The 22153-nt window shown below is 34.5% G+C and overlaps 1 protein-coding gene across 2 annotated transcripts in view; it reads left to right on the top strand.

Moving 5' to 3' along the window:
• DNAH5 (dynein axonemal heavy chain 5) overlaps nucleotides 1–22153 on the top strand; it is a 110988-nt gene that overhangs the window by 21452 nt on the left and 67383 nt on the right. Inside the window, exons 15-31 of one of the 2 annotated variants that reach the window (XM_005153361.4) lie at nucleotides 2130–2336; nucleotides 3387–3558; nucleotides 4831–4976; nucleotides 7552–7711; nucleotides 8190–8426; nucleotides 9262–9452; nucleotides 9536–9635; nucleotides 11029–11165; nucleotides 12641–12842; nucleotides 14371–14606; nucleotides 16267–16485; nucleotides 17165–17227; nucleotides 18195–18433; nucleotides 19358–19598; nucleotides 20048–20247; nucleotides 21028–21181; nucleotides 21795–21958. In XM_005153361.4, coding sequence (XP_005153418.2) covers nucleotides 2130–2336; nucleotides 3387–3558; nucleotides 4831–4976; nucleotides 7552–7711; nucleotides 8190–8426; nucleotides 9262–9452; nucleotides 9536–9635; nucleotides 11029–11165; nucleotides 12641–12842; nucleotides 14371–14606; nucleotides 16267–16485; nucleotides 17165–17227; nucleotides 18195–18433; nucleotides 19358–19598; nucleotides 20048–20247; nucleotides 21028–21181; nucleotides 21795–21958 — 3068 coding nt within the window. The remainder of the gene's footprint in view (nucleotides 1–2129; nucleotides 2337–3386; nucleotides 3559–4830; nucleotides 4977–7551; nucleotides 7712–8189; nucleotides 8427–9261; nucleotides 9453–9535; nucleotides 9636–11028; nucleotides 11166–12640; nucleotides 12843–14370; nucleotides 14607–16266; nucleotides 16486–17164; nucleotides 17228–18194; nucleotides 18434–19357; nucleotides 19599–20047; nucleotides 20248–21027; nucleotides 21182–21794; nucleotides 21959–22153) is intronic. The other variant, XM_031052856.2, reaches the window with a different exon arrangement.

Genomic DNA, 22153 nt, shown 5'->3' with positions numbered 1-22153 from the left:
TACTGCTTGTAGCTGAATTTACGAGCAATTGAAACTTTATCATAACCAAAAAGTTATAATGAAAAATATTTATTATGGAAAAATATAATGAAGATTCATTGGTAGCTTACAACTCTGTCCTTTGGTTAAATGATCTAGTGATCAGATTGTCTGACAGGTACCATGCCTTGATGGAGCAGTCCCATACATTCTCCTTTCATCTTTTACAAAATAACTGTAGCATCCAAGGCATCTCCCCTGAGCTGGTGCCTTCCTTTGAGAGGTCCTAGTGATCTGTGGTCTGATTCCGATCTATGCTAAAAATACGTCTGGTTTCTCCTACAGCAGGGTCAAATCGCATTGGCAGCCATATAAACTTGCTTAGCCTGCTCCAACCTTATATTTATTAGGTGAGAACAAAGAGAGGTAGATTTGCATGCCTTGAAAATACAGGATCCGTTTTTAAATCAGTGCACTTGTCTAACAAATGTGGCAAAACCTCATGACTATTGTTCAGTGGCCCTCTACTACGGCAAGGAGCACAGAGCAATGTGAACATGAGCATCATCGAACACAAGGTGGAGCTCCTGCTCTACTCCTGAACAAAAGGAAATCCGTGTCTATGTGGGGGCAATGTGCAGTGGGGATTGCAAAAGAGCAGAAATAGTCGTGTAGCTCCTACTACTTTTTTATTCTTATATGAAATGGAAATACTTGAGCTTAGTGGGACTTTCTGATATTTCCAAACTTTTTTCCCCTCCTTTTGTCTGTCACGGGATAGTTATCACCTTATGTTTGTTTTTTTTTAGCATATGATTTAAAACTATTATTTTTTTGTGCTACAGCAAATGATGTTCAACTTGGATATATTAAATTAATAAAATACTGGGAAGTGTGAAAGTTTTCATAATTTTGTGGCAGTGTAAGATTTGTGCTTTCACTGTACCCCCTACTTCTGTTGCTGTTTTCTATTACCTCAATAATGAAAATTCCATGAAAAAAAAACCATAAATGAGAGGAAGAGATAGATAATGGGAATAACAACGAGTGCAATAAGATTTGCTAGGGAACTGTGCAAAAATACATTCAGTTCTTAGTTAAGGTGGCTGTGCTGAGTGACTTTGATGCTAGTGGACAGAGCATGACAACTTCGCTGACAGAATTTGATTAGATGATTTCTTGAAAAATGCTATGTAAAGTGCAGTGATAATACAAGATGCAGCTAAAGTAAGCAGTAGAGTCAACTGTATTTTAGACATTGAAAGAGGGTGCAAATTTTTAGTCTGTTACAAGAAAAATGTACGCTGAAAGAAACCAATGGGATATAAAACTATTGCTTAAAAACAAGCTCCATCTCAGTGTAATGCAATACATAAAATTTGAGAAGTAAATAAAGAACAATAAAATTATGTCAGCAAAATAACAACTGGTAAATAAGAATAGCAGCAAACTTTTTCCTACCTAAGGCATGACTTCTTCCTGGTATAGGCAAAATTTTCCATGTGTGGGGTTTTTATGAATATTGTCCCTTCTGATCACATGGAGAACAAATGATATTCTAATATTCAAATAGGGCAGTTAAACCAATAGTGTGATTAGGCTTTTCTTTTAAGAATTAAACCCAGAATCCATAATAAACATTAATTTTAGTCTTTTTAAAAAATTTGCCTAGAGGTTGAATGTAATTGGTAGTTCCATTAAGATTGGTTTGTGGTGTATCTGAGGATGTGTTTGTTCAAAAGATATCTAAAGAAGTTATCCAAGAATAATTTAGTTCATCAAAGAGGTTGTGTGCAGCCTTATAGCATGATGTAGAAGCAGTTTTAATGAAATGAGAGTTCAGATTTAAAACGACTGAACTAAAAAAGTCTATGCCTCTGCTTTTGATGTTGAACTGTGGAATGCAGGTTATGATATACAAGAATGAACAAAAAAATGTCTGTGGGAGAAAGAACAGCTAACTTGATTGTTAAGCATTTGAGTACATACAGATTTTGTTAATAAAGTTCTGTTCTTGATTCATACACTATCAATCTTTATTGTCAGCAATATCTGATTTTAGTATCTGCCAAAGTGATATTTATGTCCAAAGCAAAGTGATTTGTTGTACTGGCTTGCCTGATCAGGAATGATGATTTTGTTTCCTGCAGATTGAATTAACCAAAAGAGGACTTGAGGCAGCTCTCTTGGTAAAAGCACCAGAAACAGGAGAATTATTCGTGAATTTTGACCCTGAAATATTAACTTTAATCAGAGAAACAGAGTGCATGGCTCACATGCACCTTGAAATCCCACCTTTTGCAAGTGTTATTCAACAGAAGAAAGATTGGTATAAGAAGATTGTCAACAATTTGCATGTGGGTTTATTTTAGTTATTTTATATATGTGTAATGTACATTAAGATGTCTAGATTCTATACATATGGAAGAGAAAATATGATGTTCAACTATTATACATTAAGAAATAAGAAAATCCTGGAAAATCTGGGTTTTATCTCTTTGACTTCTTGAGGCACTTTTTAAAAAAAGAATTTCTGGACTTTGTATTTTCTGTGAAGTCATTTCAAAGATGCATGGGTTTAGGGAAATTCTACAGAACTTGGGAAAGAGATGAGGCTGGGAAGGAAGGAAGGCTTACAAGATGCCTCTCTCTGCTGCCTGCTTTTTGAACAATAAGCAGTCTATCTCTTACCCGATACTGGGGTCAGCATTGTTTACACTTTGTTTTGAGAGTGGAAGGAGCAGGTGGTATGCCTTTAAAAAGTGTAAAGCATTCAGCAAGTAGCAGCATAATTGCTGCACCAGTGTTTTACACAGATATCTGTGCAATAGTTTAAAAACAGAAGCTCAGACTTCTCTTTTCCTCATCTTTCAAATCCTTTGGGTAATTTTGTCTGCCTATGAACACACACGGTTCTTGATGACTGAAGCTGAGGATTCAAAGATAGGTGTTTAGAAAACTGTATCTTCAAAGAGCTACTTGATTCTGAAATGAGAAAAAAAAGCCATATTAAGTCAAAGCTATTGCAAGGATTGTGTTATGCAAAACATGAAACTAGATCAGCAGGTCAAAGATACATTGGAAACCATCACACAGACACAGCTCACTCCACACAGTGGGATGGGAGAGGTTATCTGGAGGTTAAAAGAGAAAACATGTGGGTTGAGATAAAGACAATTTAATAGGGAAAACAAAACCAGCATGCATAAGCAAAGCAGAATAAGGAATTTTAATAATTCCTATTAGTAAATCCAGAGGAATTTTCTTAATTTAAATTATCATAGATATGTGTATGTGTGTCCTGGTTTAAGCCCAGTTTAATAACTGTTACAGTTGAACCCCAGAAAATGTGGAGATGTACACATCATTGTATATTATCTAGTGCTTTAATTTTCTGTTAATTTCAGATGATGCTGGCAGAATATAGAAGAATTAAACTGAAAATACGACACCCTGTTGAGCAACTGGTGGCTCCTCGGTTAGCAAGTGTAGATGACGCTATCCAGTCAGGTCTAATGCTACTGACATGGACATCCTTGAATATTGAGAAGTATATTAATTCAGTTTTTTACAAGTTAAGTAAGTCACTTGCTTCTTTCCATTAACTTCAGCTTGTTTGTTTTTATATTAATGCAAGCTATATTATTGAATTTACTGTCCCTTGTATGGTTTAACTTAATTGGCTTATGCATGAAAGAAATCAGAATTTTCATTTATCGAACCTCTGTTTTTTAAAATGCCTTCTTTCTTTCACATAATTGTCAAACTTTCACTAGTATGGAAGGGATGGCAGTTAGGATTAGACCAAGCATAAAGTGGTGGGAAAAAGATTCTGTGTATTCTGAATTCAAAGAATTATAGCTAGTTTTCAAAAGAGCTCCTAGGTTTAGGACTTTTCCTAATCTTACCTTTCATTTCTATAATGTACAATACAGGCTCTTGGAATAATATCTCAACTGAGTTGGCACTGTCACTGCTCAATAGCTTTTCATAATAATCTTTTATTTTTTTAACATCAGTGCCTTTAAAACCAACACATGCATATCTTGGGCTATAGCTTTGGAAACAGATGAGCTTGTCTTTTCAAAAAATTATCACAAGATTGCACTGAGATGTGTATTGTTTCTGAAGAGATCAAGTTCCTTTTGATTAATCTTAATTACTACATCAAATAGATTTTGTTTTTTGAAATGATATAAGTAGTTATAGTGGGAATTTTTATTATTTGAAATTGAAAATTAAAATACATTTTGGATGCTAACCTGACATTACACCCCATTTAATTCTGAGTAATACAAGTAGTTTCAGTCTGGAACAGGCACCTTGCTGGTATTTAAATTTCTGCATTGAAAGAAAATTGCTATTAAACTGTGAAAATTCTAGTGATTGTTTTCTGTTAACTATTATTTTACTTTTTTTGAAGGATAGATGTTCTATTTGTCAAAAGTTTCTGTTGTCAGTGTGTTTTCCAACTGGTAATGAGTTCAAGCGGTAGAAGTATTCCTGGACCTCAATTGAATTTTAATTTCTTTATGTTTGAAATGCATATATGTTTATATACATATATGCATATACATATGAGCTCATCTGATACACATTTATAATATTTTGCCTGTTATATCCTAGAATACGGATAGTATATGATAAGTTGTGTATGCTATACAAAAAATAATTATGATTTCAGTGATGAACTTTGCAGTAAAAGTTTAGATATTTGAAATGAGCTGGTTAATCTGTAGAGTTCATACAAAATTAAATACTATTGTTGATGTAAAAGTTTAAGTGGAGCATTGCAAAAAAATATTGTTTCAAAGTTCTAAGCTTGTCTTGAATCTTCTGTTTGCTTCAAAGCTGGTCTGGAGTTATTGCTTGATCGAGTGAATGACTTGGTTGAATTTCGTATTGATGCTGTCCTTCAAGAAATGACTAGAGTGCCGCTCTGTAAGTTGCCAGATGATGAACCACTGAGCTCTGAGGAATTTCTCCAAAAGACTAAGGTTATTAGATAAAAATTTCATAAAGAGGAGTTTCATGGCTTTGAATTAAAATATTTTTCTGTTTTTATGACATAAAACTAGTGCAGAATTAATGACGTGCATGCGAAAGTGAAATAAGGGAATCCTCACTTGCTTAGCTGCAACCTTAAAAAGGAACAAAAATACCAACTGCAAAAAGGTCGGAGTTCAGATGTTCTTTTCTGAGTTTGTTACTTTCAAGCCAACTACAGTATATTTCTTTCATGCTTTAATATCACACAACTGAAAAGTTTTTCCTCTGTGATAGTATCTTTTTTGTCATTGTTGTTTGTTATGTAATTCCATTCGTTTTAATAAGTGAATTGCCCATCTGATGCTTGTGAATAGTTCTATAACAAGTGCACTTTGTTGCCATCAGAGAGTAAATACTATGCAATTACTTGAGTGCTGAATATCTTTGTTAATCCCAAACTCTCCTGAGTTGCTATGGGATGTGCAAAATAGAAGTGCCTAGGTGAAGTTATTCTGGAAACAGCCCCTTCCTTCACCTCATCAAAATACAAGGATTAACTGTGAGCAGCTGTTAGTTAAAAAGCTGATTAAGCTTGTTATAAAATTGGATGTCAGAATGATTTTATGAGGCAATATTGAAGTATTTTGGCATTTCAGGATATAATGTTTAACTTCTGTTTTATCCTGAAAACCTTTCCCCATCCCTGGCCTCTTATAGCAATAAATACTGTAAATTATATATTTTTTTCTTATTAAACTTTTTGACCTTTCCTCTTTTGTTCCTTGTAACAGCTCATATTGTTGTTAAATATAAAGTAAAACTTACTATTTTATGCAGTGAATGGTTGTTTTGTAAGTCTCACAGTTTTGTTAATTTTTTTTTGTTCACTCTTTGATGCTTTCCTGATAGAGCAGGTATTATATTAAATGGAGTAAAAATATATGAGTGTGAGCACAAAAACCTCAACAACTGATACTGCCTAATCTTCTGCAAGAAAATGTGAGCTGCTACACAGCAATTACAACACCACAGCAACAAATTGATTTGGGTTAGCAGAACAAGTGGTATACTAACCCCAGTTATGGGTACAATCAAAACAGTAACGGAGTTTGTAAGCTTATTGCACTTTTTAACTAGAAGGGACTGTAAATAAGTTCTATCATATAACAGTTGTCTTTAAGTTTCTAAAGACATTGCTGTAACAAAAATATTTAGACTGTGGAAAAAACCTCAAAGTACTTTGTTTAGGAGTAGCTGTGATATTGCAAATCAGATACAGCTTCTGTGTCAACTAGACTGAATCATTAGGAAGATCAAAGATTCTGTCTTAAAATTTGGAGTTGACTGAATCTTTCTAATGGCATAATTTTTTCAATTATTGTTTTTTAATTAAATGGAGGTAACCAGGTTTGATTAAGTTTAAAGAAATAGGAGATAACAAGGAATAAAAAAAATATAAGGCAGTTATAGTTAAAAGTTAGGGTTTGCTAAAGCATACATAGTAAGTTTTACCGTAAGTATTAACCAGCCCTGAACAATATTTAAATACATTTTTGAATTTTATTATATATCATTCTTTTATTCCTTATCCCCCAGTTACTAATTTTCTTATTTATTCTAATAGATTTTGGTAGTGTTTTTTTATCTCCTGTTTATAAATTTGAAATATGATTGGCTAATTCTCCTTTGCCACAGCCACGTAATGTAAAATGACAATATTAAAAGAAAGGATAAATCTTGTACATCTATATTGCAAAGTTAAGAAAATTAAGAAGCACTTACTTTTGGGAGCCCTTTAACGGAACTAGGCTTTAGAAACACTGACTCATTATATTAACTATGGATGAGCCATGCAATTTAGGAAAAAAGCCATTTGAAAGACATTAATGAAGTTTTTGGCACAACAAAAAAGTCTGCTGTGGTTTAAACCAAGTCCGCACAGCTCGTTACTCACTCCCCCCCCCCCCGCTCCCCCAACTCCTGGAGAGTTAGGAAGGAGAATCCAAATAATGTAGCCCCCATGGATTGAGATAAGCACAGTTTAATAGCTAAGGCATAACACAAATCACTACTGCTACTACTACTACAAATAATGATGATAAAGCCAATAACAAGTGAAGAGAATACAACACCTCACCAGCCACTGGTTACATCCTGTGTATGACATGCTATGGTATGGAATACCTCTTTGGCTAGCCTTGGTCAGGTGTCCTGTCTCTCATTCCTCCCAGCCTCCCTCCTCCCTGGCAGAGCATGAGCTCAGAAAAGGCATTGGACAAACCAAACATTTGAGCAGTAACTCAAAACACGCTTGCTATCAGCAACCGTTCTCAGCCTGAAAGTCAAAACACAGCACTGCACCAGCTACCAAGAAGGAGAAAAATGACTGCTACTGCTCAAACCAGGACAAAATCTAACAGTAAAAAGTTTGGAACAAACCAATTTAAAAATTATGTTCTGTATTGATCTTGTTTTTCACAAATCTGGGGCCTTGAGATTTGTGTTAATGAATGCTGCTGTGACTGTGAAATAGACATGAGAACTGGGAAGATAAAAATATGTATTGTTTTTGTTTGATAACAGGAGCTGTGTGTAAGAGGTTCTCGGACTTTACATTTGAAAAGTTCACTGGTGGAAGATGCTGTTAATGAGCTGATTAACATGTTACTTGACACTGAGGTACAGGTCAGTAAAGAAGATAAGTCAGGTGTACCCACTGATGAAGTAAGGGGAAAAAACACAGGTAAGATTTTATTGTAGCCCTGTGGTTATGTTTATTTTTCATGCTGATAGTGTGCATTGGGGATTATCATAGTTTAGCTGACTGAAGTTTCAATCAGTATCTAATGTCTAAAGACTTTTGTTTGAATTTGCCTGAATAACAGATCATCTATCTATCATTTATCATCTGCTAAACAGATCTATATTATCAATCTAACTTGCATGTTGAAATGTTAATGCCATAGAAGCAGCTTCTTGCAGTCATTGCTTAATTCCTAGAGAAAGAATATAAGAAATGATATCTAAATCATGTCAGTTTGTACTGAGTAGAGAAGATGGGTAGGAGTGAAAAGAATTCTACACCAAGGTACAGATTACAAATGAGTATAATTTGCACTTCTGTAAAATTCAGCTGTTTCTCAGAGACCTATGGAGCTGTTGGTTTATTGTGTTTTAAATCCCATAAATTGATTTAACTAACTCGATATATGATGTTTTAGCAACAGAAGAGGAAAGAAGATCAAAAATTTTGACTTCATCCCACAATTCCAGTGAGATATGGGCTGGACTGTCTCCCCCAGTAAAGAGGAAGAGAAGAGAAATATTAGAGGAAGAAGCCAATGAACTGCTTTCCTACTTCAATCAGTGTAATATTGACGCCCTTTTGAAAGTCATTCAAAACACTTTGGAGACCATACGCAAGCGTATCCATGCATCTTCCACAGTCAACTTCTTAGGTAGCCATATTACAATACTTTGCTTTATTAGGTCATAAAACAAAAAAGTTATAAATGTAATATCCCCGATATATATATATATATATATATATATATAAAAGCCACACATGTAAAAAAAGGGAAAACAGAGGGAATTTGAATAAACTGTCTTGTTAAAACACCATTAATAACATGCTATATTTCCAAAGGTTGTTTTTTTTTTTTTCACATGACACTAGGAATGTGTCATTGCAATGCTGCTTCTCTTAGGACTGACTGTACTCTTATGAAGTCAGATATTATGTTTGGAGATGACTTAATAAGTACTTACCTGACCTCAGCTTTTCCATAAAACTGTAAGAAAAAACAATAGAGAAAGAGATGCGTAACTGTATCTCTTAATAATTGCCTTCAGATCTTTCTGTACATTGTTATGAAACACTCTTCTGAAGTGTTTTCTTGTTCTGTACTTTTAAGAAACAAATATGAAGACATTTTTGTTTGGTCTCTGTAGCATGCAAGGCATAGAATACTATGAGAATCTAAGGAGGTTTTGTGCCCAGTATAATATGCTGACAGAATACAAGCCAGAATTTTCTGCTGTCAGAGTTTAGCTGCATGGAATAAGTTAAAGAGGAGCTTCATGGAAAGAAATAGCAAAGCACTTAGTTTTCTCTTATGCTGCTGTGGACTTTACATCTTGTAAATTACTCAGGAACCTTTTTTTTTTAAGGAATTGCACTCAATACTCAACATTAAGAAATATATATTGGTTTATATCATTGCAGTGCACAGTCTGACATCTTGAAAAAATGTGAACAACCTTTCAAATTTTTTTTTTTTGTCTTTCATTTAGAAAATCACAATGCTTCTAAGAAGAAAAAAAATGCCCATCCTATAATTAGGACTAGTATTAACTTATCTATCCCTAATATCATCATGTCACCCTCTTTGGATGAGGTACAGCAGACGCTTAATAAAGCTGTACATAGTATTGTGAAAGTAATGAAAGGAGTTGGACAGTGGAGCATGGAGAGAATATCAAAGGTTTGTGTCTTTTAACAGCCTCACTTAAAATTAATGTTTCAAAACTACTGTGAATAGTACATGAAATTTTATTTCTTCCTCAGAAGAAAATGTTAGAGAAAAAAGTGGCATTGTTGCGATGTGAGAGCAGAGACAGCGATTCGAATGGTGGAATGAAAGAATCTGGAAAGAAAAGTATCCATGGTAATTATAAACTCCAACATCACTCAACTTAAGTGTTAGGTTAATGTGCTTCATACAGAATATGTTAAAGCATATTAAATACAAAATGCCTTAAAAGTGGTAGAATACAAGACTTCACAGATTTTAAACGACCTTGGAGGATATATAGGATATAACAACGCCAGTGCTTCTGTTTGTGATTAGAAACGAGGCTTACCTGAGAATACTTGTCTTTGTGTGGATTTGAGTAAGGGGATTATTTTTTGTGCCTCTCAGAATGTTGTACTGCTTTGGGTTTTCTGAAGCATGTGAAAAGCTGCTGGGTGCCAGCTTCACCAGCACAGTAGAAACTGAGAATGAGTTTGGAGAACAATTATAGTCACTATCACTACACAAAACATCTTTCATGATTTGTCAGTGTGGTTTGTAACATGTCATGTTCAAATGGCATCATAAAGCTTGTGCTGAAATTCCTATTCAAAGGGTAAGTTGAACTTAAACACAACCTGGTACTGAATAGAAATGTATCAATTGCAGCATTGCTGGAGAGAGGATTGTGTAGAGGATTGAACAGACTGAAATTTCTTGAAGGGTTTTAACTTGATCTGTTTTGTGATCAAACATGGAAATAAGATATTGAAGGCATTAGTTCAAGGCAATTTAAGATGGTATTTTTGGTTGCTGTTTGTTTCTTGTCTGAAATGGTTTAGAAGCAAACCAAATTAATTGTTGTTCTTTGTACTTCAGGTACTTAAAAATAAACTGAGTCCTTTTATGTTAGCTCCCTTTAACACACCTTAAAATTAGGAAAGAAATGCTTGAACTGGTTAAGAAATAAAATTGTTCTTTCAAAACTAAAAATTTCTTTCACGAGATGAAATAAGAAAAGATAGCAAGATCAGTCTTGTGGGCATTTGCTAACTAGTGGACCTTCCTTTTATTTTTCTCTCCTTTTGAGGACTGTCTATGATCATTTTCTTAGATTTAATGTTAGTTTGTATTTCAAATTGTCAGTTGTGATCTATCCCACATTATTTCAGAAAATAAAAAAATATATGTATTTGCTCAATGCTGACACACCAGTAAATCACTTGGGTGAAGTATACAGGATAAACTTTGGGGAGAGGCGAGAGAAAAGGAAAGATTAGATTTGAAAGTTTGGAGTGGAACTTGTTCTAAATTTGACAAGAGTACATAGATGAAGCAAGTTTCCTAAAATTGAGAGGTTTATTAACTTGTGGCAGTTATATTTGCCACCTAGACTTCTAGTTTCTTTTTTGATTAATAAGAACACAACTTTAAAATGCATGGTTATTGAAAAATACATTTGTAGGTTTTGTCTATACGAATTTACTTGTCCTGAACAATATATGTCTCCTATAAACTGCTTTTGAATTTGAATCTGTTTTTATAGATAGTCTGTCAGATGTATCATCACTCAGTTTGCTTGATTCGGTGCAAAGCCAGAGCTACTTTAAGAGTGTTTCAGAGAACAAGGAAATTATTAAATTAGTCTCTTTACTCAGCACTGCTATCAATTCTACAAAAAGGGTAAGACAATCAAGATGTTAATTTAATATCACTAGCCAAGGGATATGAATGTATTACTTTTAACATCCTTGAGCAATAAGGATAGGCATTTAAATCTGTGATAAATCATACAAATGAAAAAATGTGGGGTGGTGGATGGAAAACATGTGTCTGCAAATTTGAAAATATGTTTTGAAAGTGTAACATGGGTTGTGTACTCTTCACAAATTCAAGGATTCAAATATTACATAAAAAAAAGTAAAAATCAGATCTGATGAAAAACTTACTCCAATTGCTGAAAACATCATAAAATAACTAAGTCTAGTTGAATTGTAAGTATTTAATATAGAACTGGTAGTAATTGTGCAAGTGTGTTAAATACAGTTTTATTCACGTAGAAATTCTAAAGAAACCAGCATGATTTCTGGCCCATTATGAAGAGTTAATGAAGGGCTTTGGAGGAAAACTGGTTGTTGGCTTGGCATTTGTAAAGTGCTGCATAGGATTTGCTGCTGAAGGTTATGAGGTAGCTTAAGGGATATGCATTATTTCTTTGCCCTTTTCTTATACTAAGCATTCTCTAGCAAACTGTAGGTATTGAACTGATATTTCTTTGGGGAACTCTGCATCAGTTCCTCTTGGGGCCAGTCCAGCCTTGCAGTGGAGCCTTTACAGGTGAAAATTTCTGACCCAAGGCCTTGTAACTTCAGTGGTATGAAAGTACAGAAAGCACGATGATATACAGGCTTGTGCTGAAGCATAAGGTGCAGTTGATAATGGTAGATAGTCACCTTGGTATTTTAATACTTAATATTTTGTAATTGGAAATTTATCATTTAGCCAGATTTAAATGTCTGCAAGCACTATGTTTATCATAACTCATGGTGAGGATTATCCCTTGTAGCATTCACTTCTCATTTACTTGTTTAATTAGCTGAAGTGACAACGATTTAACTTCATTTGGTATTCCCGAACTCCTGAGAACCAGAAAAATAATTGTTGCACACTCCTTAATAATATTAAAATCAAAGGTACCTGAATTGAGTGTAGAATTTAATGTTAACATCACCAATATCATACATGTAATAAATTTTATCTCATAACTGTTCTTCCTATTTTGGGCCCTGGAGCTCGTGTTTCAGTTCTTAGTTCAACAAATGGTAAGTAAGAGCATGTGTACTCTATCCTACTCTTAATGGAGTATTTTACTTCCCACTGATTCTTAGGATTTTGACTGAAGAATCACTTCATTGGAAAAAAAAGTAACTGATTTGACAAATTGAATGTGATTAGCATACAGTTTCTGGCAAGGCTTGTGATTGCTAATGCAATTTGCTTTAGTTTAAATTCACCAGCTGCCTTATATTTAGTGAGGTGATGCAACCTGCTTCACTATAGACTTCTTAATGTATTCCAACAAGCAGATGCTAAGAAATTAGGTGTAATTTCTACATACAATACTGAGAATCTTTCTTTGAACTTCTAATGTGTTTCAGGAAGTTCTTACAGCTTTGGAGAGTTTTAGTTGTTACCACCACATATGGCAGAGGGACAAGGAGGAAACCATTGATAAATTCATGATGGGAAATCCATTACTGTCTGAATTCGAATCTGAAATTCTGCATTTCCAAGACTTGGAGCTGAAAATCAGTTCTGAGCCTGAGTACATCTGCGTGGGAGCTATTGCACTGTACACTGGTAGAGTTCAGCTTTCCAATTCCCTCTAGAGATGTATGCTTTCTGACTCCCAAAAGAAGGAGAGATGTTGTTTAGTTTTGGGTGGGTGAACTAGGTTAAAGATGGAATGGAGAAAGAGGAAATGGCTGTTTGCTGTTTTGCAAATGCATGCCAAAAAAACCACTAATGCAGCGGTGTCTGTGAGGTTCAGCTGGAGTTCTTTTCCCCATCTGAATACATTGCTCACTTACAGAGTGGATGGTAGATGTTTGCCTATCCTTCTGTCGCTGATCCCCACAGGTACATATTTTCCAGGAGTCAGATGTTACATTTGATTTATATTGCTTTTGTCCTTGCCTGGTTCCATGTAATGAAACAGCTGAAAAGCATTCTATATTACACAGCTGATAAGTGAAACATGCATGTTGCTGCTGATTCTCTTTTTGTCATGAAAGCCAGGCCTCAAATCAAATAGCTCACGTTACACATCACCTGACTAAATTTTGCATGAGCATTTTACACCAGTATAACAGCAAGGACAGTTAGAAACTCTGATGGACTCTAAGAAATTATGCAAATGATTTTGAAGTGGATGTCAAATCTGAGGCAGCAGAATGATTTCTTCATTAGGAAAGTGTCAGTTGACTGTCTTTGATTATATTATAAGGCAAAGAACCAGAGAAACAATCTGGCTTTTGATACGTAATGGAGGTGAGGTAGTTCTGATGTTTAGTAAATCAGAAAGACCATCAGGTATGAAAGGTAAGCATGGATAGAAGCACCATGTAAAAAGGGACACAAGTGATTTCTGCACAGGGAAAGAACAGGTAACAGTGTTGAAATTATATCCAGCTAGAATGTTATATAATGCTTGTGTTGATATTGATTTTTGACTTTTCTTTTGAGAACTGAAAGGAAGAAGCTTGTGTTTTATGTTATAACTTTAGAGAAGTGGACCTGATTGTTGCAAAATTGGGCAGAAACTCGGCAAGACTTCAATTTTCTCTCTAAAATTTTTTTACCACTTGGTTCCACTGATGCTACAGACCAAACTTAGAAAAAGTAAATAGTTGATGGACTGTTTGGTTTCATTAAAAGTCAGATCTCTTCTTTCAGCTTCCATAATCAGACACTTACTTTTCCCTCTTGCATCATTTCTGTTTTTTAGAGACTAGTTTTTGAAAAGATTTTAGACTTAGACGAAGATGTGAATCAATTTGCTAGTGATGTATAGGAAAGAAATTTCTATTATGATATATGAACAAGATGACAAGTGTGGAGTCCAGCCCCGTCTTTCCAGTAGGAAAGATGATATATTCTGAGCAGATATAGGAAGTAAGCAGATATAGGAAGTCCTGAATTGTAAGCAATCTTATAAACCACTCAAAGGTGTAAATGTGATTCCATGCTTTTCTGTACATGGTACATGGGTAGTTAGTCTGAGAAAAGAACTGGGACCAGAGAGAACACATATTACAAAAAGATTAAAAGTACATCTTATAAAATATCTGCAAAATCTAAATATCTGTTAATTGTTGAATGTTTTTAGCTGATTTGAAGCTAGCACTGAGAACAGAAACCAAAGCCTGGGTGACTTTGCTGGGGCGTCATTGTAATAAGAAGTACCGAACAGAGATGGAAGCAATTTTGACTTTTATAGAGGAAACTGACAAGAAGTTAAATCGCTGTATCAAGGATCTAGATGATATAAGAATAGCAATGGCAGCTTTAAAAGAGATCAGAGAACTACAGATCTCCATAGAATCTCAAGTTGGGCCTATCGAGGTAATTAACAGGAATGTTGCATGTATGGGTGCTGTTTCAACAGAGTAATTATTTTCTGGGTTAAAGCTTAATAGTGCTTTAACTTTGAAAAGGTATGATTAAATATGTGTTAAATATTCGGTGGCAGACCTGTTGTGTTTCTGTAAACCTTTTTTGTATGGAACTCTGATTAGGACAAATGTAGGCTTGTTGAGGTGAGGGTGGTTTAGTGAATAGTGCAGAAATTGTGTTAAGAGGAAGATGAGGATACAGATATTTTATGCAAGAAACCTTTTGGTACTTTCTGGAGCTTTTTGGAAATTTTTGTGTAAGTCTGTGTATGAAAAGCATTGATTTATCGATTTTCCTCTCTGTATTTTTTTTTGTTTGTTTGTTTAGACTACTGAAGAAGCTGATTATATGTGTGGAAGTGATTGATTTATCAGCTATACCATGGGCTGAAATAAACATAAATATTGACTTCTTAAAGAAGTTCACTTACTAGAATATATCTATTGAGCACCTGTATGCAGTATGCTCTTGTATGTGCAAATAATGTAAATATGCATAGAACCTTTCCATAGTCTGAAGAGCACAGCTAAGAAGAAATGTATCCCTCAGACTTATAAGCTGTGAGGGTCTCCCTAGTTGTGTGAAGGAGCAAAAATGGGACAAGTAGTTTATGGTGAAAAGCGTATCTGTATCTGGAACCCTCTGTGAAATTTTCATAGGTAATGTGATCTCTTAGGAAATGACAACTTTAGAAATTCCTGCTAAGATATATCTTGATTTGCCATGCAATGTATTTTTCAAATAGTGGGGTGGCAGACAGATAGTTTTGCAAAATGCAATTTGATTGAACTGGAAAAGGTAAATGAAAATAATTCCACTCTATACAAATTTTTTCAGATGGACTATTATGCCATAAGATCAATTTCTACGCACCTATACTAATTTAGAGTAAGTGAATTACAGTTGTGTTTTCTGTGAAACTTGACTAAGGGTTTCGGTGTGTAGAGTGTTTATACATTGGTGATACAACTGAAGATCAGTGTTCAGAAGATGCAAATATGTATCAAGTAGATTTTTAAATAGATTCCTCACTCTGAATGATGAATGATTATAACATTTGAAATAGTTGCAACATCTTAGTTATGGTATTTTCGGATGTGATTTCCTAATTTTTTTTTTTTTTTTTTTTTGTTGAGAACATGAAGGAGAGCTTAAAGGTCTTTGTAGAATAGAAGGTTGCTTCACTTTTTTGAAAGCCCCTGCTTAGATGCTTTCTCATGGTTCACCTCCCATAATATTCAGCTTGGGGTATGGCAGGTAACTGATGATATGGATCAGAAAAATATTCTAATTAAAATAGAACTAAAATCTGCAGACTTAGGAGTACTTTAACTGGAAGTAGCTTTTCAGACAGTCAGATTGCACTAGGACAAATAATCTATCAGAAAGCAGAATGCTATGCAAAAGGTGAGTTGTTAAGGAGAGTGAGCTAGTTTTAATTTTGATGTTTCTTCCAGTTTGGTATTGGTTTGCCAATTGCTATGCATAAAGATGAGATTTTCTTTTCCTAACATACGAATCTCTGTTCTTAAAAATTTTAAATCTTAACATATGTATATGTGTAAAATTAACTTACCATTTTGCATATCTTGATTGAACCTTTTGACAGGAATCCTATGCTATGTTAAACAAATACGGTCTTCTTGTGGCCAAGGAAGAGACAGAGAAGGTGGACACTTTGCACTACACTTGGAAAAAACTGCTAGCCCATGCAAATGAAGTACAGAACGAGCTCATTGCTTTGCAGCCAAATTTCAGAGGAGAGCTTATTAGCAGTGTGAAGGCTTTTACTGAAGACTGTGTGCAGTTCTATTCAGATTATAATCAGGCAAGTGGTTTATTGTATTAGAGGACTTTTTGAGGAGCACGGGGAACATGGAAAGATTGTGGAATTGACTAAAGGGATATGCATCTGTCTGAAGATTATATTTGTTTTTGTTAATGTGGTGTTTGAATTTCAGTGTAGGCCAGGCTTAGCTTATTTTTTGTATGTGAGTAAAGTATGTAAAGCTAGTAACAGCTCTTAAAGATTAAGACTTGAAACATTAAAGGTTTATGATAAACAGCTAGTTGGCAGGAGCAAATGTGAAGATTTGGACTAATGAGAAATTGTTTTAGAATGCAAGAAACATTTTCTGATGTTGGATAGAAGTACAAATGAATTAAGCTTTTAAATTCTTTCTCAGTAGAGTATGAGTCAAGCTGAACTACTCTTGTATCATCTTCTAAGTAATGCTGATTTTTACTTGCCTAGCCTTTACAGTTATGAAAACTTCTGATTAAAAGAACAATTAAATTGCATTCTTTGTTCTTTAAAAAAGAAAAGAAAGTGCTTATTCTACTAGAAAACTGTGATCTCTTGGTTCAGTTATATCTGACATATGGATGTAATCCTGCAGCCACAAAATTTTCTGAATTTAGCATTTAGAAAGCGATTACTAGAAGGAAGTTGTGGCTATATTCACCCTCTAAATTCACATTTTATTTATTTATTTATTTATTTTTAGAATGGGCCAATGGTGGTTGGTTTACAGCCTCAGGAAGCCAGTGACAGGCTTACTGTGTTTCAGGTACTGTTAATTCTAAGGCATTGCTTAACAGTTATTACAAGTAAATTAACTGTAGGCTCTGAGAGTCAATCAGAGCAGTTGAACTAATTTTCATAGATATATTGGGTTACTGATTAGGCAAGGTCTATTTTAACTTAATGAGAGCTAATTTGGTATTTTTTTCTATGCATTTACAAGGAATGCTGGTTAAAATTAGTTTTTTTTTTTAGGAGCTAATAAAAGGCTAAATGATGAGTAATAATTACTAGATTTGAGTATCCTGATAACAGTTTATTCCCATGTTTAGCATATTTGGCTATATGCTGGTTTTGTGTTCATTATTATCTTTTCATCATGAATACAACCATGCCCAGTCTTCCCTTCCCTTCCTTCCCCCCCGCTCCCTTTTTTTAAAATAGTATTGAAAATTTCAATTTAAACTGCCTATTTCACTATTTTTCCTGTTGAAATGTTTTGTTTGTACCATGATTAATCTCTATCACTGTAATGACAGCTTCTAATGTTTTTAGTTTTTCCATAGTGCTATTCATTTGGCTTCCTACTATATTCCCTCACATTACAGTTGACAAATTTTGTTATTCTTTGCTGCTTAAACTATAGCAACCCTTGCTTCAACCCTTCAGTAAAAGAATTGCACAGCATCCTTGGAGGGGTAGAATTTGCTACATGCACCTTTCTTTGCTTTGCATGCCATGCTCCACCTCTTCAATGTACAAGCATTTATTGTTCTATCTCTGTGCCACATGAAGTAAATGGCCTCCCTGTCAGCTTCTAATGTGCCTCCAAGCTAACTAAAGATTACTTTTCTCATGAAAATTGTTGACAAAGCTGTCAACAATGTAAATTGTTAATATCTCCTGTATACCTTTCTAGTATTTGCTAGACTTTAATCAGTAATGCAGCTCTAAGCATAATGCCAAATCTTGAATATTTAATTTAGTTTAATCTGTTTCTTATTCTTTCCTAGAATCGTTTTGATAATCTTTTTCGGAAATATATCACTTACACAGGTGGGGAAGATCTTTTTGGTTTGCCTGTAACTCAGTATCCTCAGCTGCTTGAAATAAAGAAGCAACTGAATCTGTTACAGAAACTTTATAATCTGTATAACAATGTAATTGACACAGTCAGTGGCTACTATGATATTCTTTGGTCAGAATTAGACACTGGAAAAATTAACAGTGAACTCCTGGAGTTTCAGAACAGGTGAGAAACTGCTGCTGTGGTAAAGATGCCTAAAATAATTTTGTTATTTCTGATATATTATTACAATAATTAACACCAATAATGTATTTATTCATTGGAATATGAAAAAATAAAAAATAACAATTTTAATTGATAAATATATCAACTACCAACTTCGTAAAATGAAGGAGCTGGTTTTTGACTCTAGGTGTTGAGAATTCTTGTTCCTTGGAGAGCTTCTTGGCTATTTTATTTTATTTTTTTTTTTATGAGACTGGCATATATATTAAAATTTCTATTTATTTTGTTCATGAAGGGAAATTTCACTTGTTTGTTGTAACAGTATTATCCATGAGGCAGATTCACCATAGATGTCTAAGGCAAATTAGTGACTTGCTGAAGAGTTTTCCTACAAAAACTGATGCATTGCATACCTGCATACATAGAAGCTGAACTTTTCATCAGACCAGTAATCAGATAATTTAAAGAATTAAACCTTCATATTCTGAGGAACATGTTTGGTTTTTTTGTTGTCTTTTTTTTTTTTTTTGGTGTGTCTGTGGGGTTTTTTTGTTTGTTTGCTAGTTTGTTTTCCTAGAGTACAGAGCAGGGCATATCATGAGCTTCACCAAAAGGTGAAATCAAGATATAAGGCAAGATATAAGGCAAGATATAAGGCAGTTCAGTTATCTTTCAAGATAGCTTGGACAAAGCGTATTAGAATTATGAACTTACACTCCTTAAAAGTTAGCCTGTAGGTGCCTGCCCAGCTATCAGTCAATGAAATAGAATGGAAACAGATTTTCTTACATGCAGAATCACATACAGAATCTTCAGAATACAGGCAACCTGAATTTGAAAGATAGGTGGTTGGTCTGTGGTTAAATGGGTAACAGAAAAAAATATTTGACACTTGTGGAAAAAGCTTTCATTATTTCTACATAGATGCCGTAAGCTTCCTCGTGGTGTAAAAGAATGGCAGGCTTTTTTTGACCTGAAGAAGACCATTGAGGACTTCAGTGAATGTTGCCCGTTGCTTGAACATATGTCAAGTAAAGCAATGATGCCTCGGCACTGGAAGCAGATTGCAGATCTCACTGGACACAACTTTGATGTGGAAAGTGAAACATTCAAACTGAAGAATATAATGGAAGCTCCACTATTAACATATAAAGATGAAATAGAGGTATTGTGAAGGAAGAGAAATGGATGCAGGAAACAAAACAGTCTGCTTGAATAGTGTAGGAGTAACAGTAGTAAGAAGGAAAATGGAGTATTTCTAAAGAAAAAACAAAGAAATGGACTATCAGCTTTCTGTATAAAGTGACACAAATAAATTGCAGTGTCAACTCTTCTTTTTAAATCATGCAACTTGGCCCAGGAATTAATTTGTGAGGGTGCCTTGCTTTGCAACTTAAAAATATTAAAAGTAATCACTGTATTAATATTTTATTCCCCAAAGCTGGTCATGTGGTATACAAATTATTATCTATGGTATTTGTATGTCTGTAGATCTTTCCACTTAATAAATAGTTGCTCATCAGACTCACTAGGATTAAAGGAAATATGAGTTAGATTTGTATATTAGAGACATGAACCATTCATAGCTTTTTTGACATCCAGTTTATTTAAAAGGATATCTGCATGAGTGCTGTGAAGGAGAGAGACATTGAGCAGAAGTTAAAACAAGTGATAGCTGAATGGGACAACAAAACATTTGTCTTCACAAATTTTAAAACCCGTGGGGAGCTTCTTTTAAGAGGTGACAACGCGTCAGAAACAATTGCCACCATAGAGGACAGCTTGATGGTTCTTGGCTCTCTCTTGAATAACAGGTAATATGAAAAGTGGGAGAGATAAAAATATCAGCAAGAGGCTTTGTTTTATTAAACAAACCTATATTTCACAGAGGAGAAGGCAGATAAATATCTAGATAAAAACTAAGTTTGCTTGTCCTTGAACTGTTCATAGGCAAGTTCGTACTGTCTTTGTACTTCCAATAACTTCTTTTGAAAGCATGTGGATGCAGTTCAGACTTCTTGAATAATCAACTGGATAATTTTCATTGATGAAGAAAGTGGTGATAAGCAAAAAGGAATATTTCCTGGTTGTGGCAGGCATATTATGGGCATTACAGGCACTGCTACTCTGGCCTTGTGACAGGTCACTGCCTCATGCTGAAGGTGTTGAAAATCCTGAATGAGGTTCAATTTGTCTCATTCAACATGCCAAAGCCTGCACACTGAACATGATCGTCAGGCAGATGTTCAAAAGCAACAGTTCAGCTGATAAGGACCTCTAGGAGTCTTGCAGCTTTCAAGAGTCTTGTATAGACCTTTCAGTAGTCTTGTATAGACCTTTCATGAAACCACTTTGACTTAGAGTAATTGAAATCTTGCTTCTATTTGGCTTCTTTTGGATCAGAGCTGCGCTACGCACCATCTGCACAAAGCAAGAAGTTGGAGCAGATTTGGTTTATAGCTGCTAATTAGCTGAATTAAGTACAGGTTTTTATATTTTCACTTGACAAAGATGTAAGCAGGGAAATTATTCTTCATCCTTATGAGAGATTTATTCCTTCTTGAAATAAAGCGTCTTTTTTTTTGTTATTCTAGATATAACACACCCTTCAAGACTCAGATTCAGAAATGGGTGCACTATCTTTCCAGCACAACAGATATCATTGAGAACTGGATGACTGTACAGAACTTGTGGATTTATTTAGAAGCTGTTTTTGTTGGTGGTGACATAGCAAAGCAGCTTCCAAAGGTTTTCAGACACGCCTTTTACCAGTTTGATTTTCTACATTATAAAATTTAACCTTGTAGTCATAATTCATGCAGCAACATAAACTTCTTTTTTTTTTTTTTTTTTTTTGGTGATTAACAAAACTGGCCTTGCTAAGAAGTTAGGTAAAAAAATATTGTGTTACAATAATAACATTATGTGAGCTAGTTGATCTATCTATTTCTGTATTGTAAAATTTTTAACCAATAAGTTTTGTGCCTAGCAGTACATAGGGATCCTTACATTGAACTTTCATAAATAGCTTTTAAAATTAAAAATTAACTTTCATTTCTAGAGAAAAAGTCTTCTAATTTAAAGCATGCACTTCAAGCATGAGTTTTCTGCCTTTTTCTCTAAGAATGATTTAAAGAGAAAGTAAACAGCAGGCTTGGCAGTCAAGTAAAGAGCTGTATTGTGTAAGCTGTAAGTTTTGTGTTTTTCTAAGCTGAAAAATCCTTAGAAATTGGTTATTAGATTACTAATGAGATTACTGTTGAAATTACTGGGTGCCAATTCTGCAAGAAAATACCTTTGCCATTTTCTCTTGTTCTTGCTCTGTCTCTTTCCTTCCACATTCATTGTCATATTTCAACAGGAAGCAAAGCGTTTCTCTAACATTGATAAATCCTGGGTAAGGATTATGACCCGAGCTCATGAAATACCCAACGTTGTTCAATGCTGTATTGGAGATGAAATCATGGGACAGTTACTACCACATTTACTAGAACAGCTTGAAATCTGTCAGAAATCACTTACAGGGTAAGATTACTACAAGACTGCAGTCTTGGGCAGATGATTGTGAATTGTGCAACTAAGGAAAGAGCAATTGTTTGAGTACTGTCCCATGGATTTTGCAAAGATGTTCCTGTTCTACTATAAGTTCAATTGAACTGAGTAAACAAGTTATCAAAATGATACACCACCTCCAAAGACATTGTTAGCAACTATGAAGAA

Source organism: Melopsittacus undulatus, chromosome 1 (genome assembly GCF_012275295.1).
Source record: "Melopsittacus undulatus isolate bMelUnd1 chromosome 1, bMelUnd1.mat.Z, whole genome shotgun sequence".
In the NCBI taxonomy this organism is placed as follows: domain Eukaryota; kingdom Metazoa; phylum Chordata; class Aves; order Psittaciformes; family Psittaculidae; genus Melopsittacus; species Melopsittacus undulatus.
The sequence above is the reverse complement of the archived record's forward strand: the minus strand, read 5'-3'. Positions and strand labels throughout refer to the sequence as shown.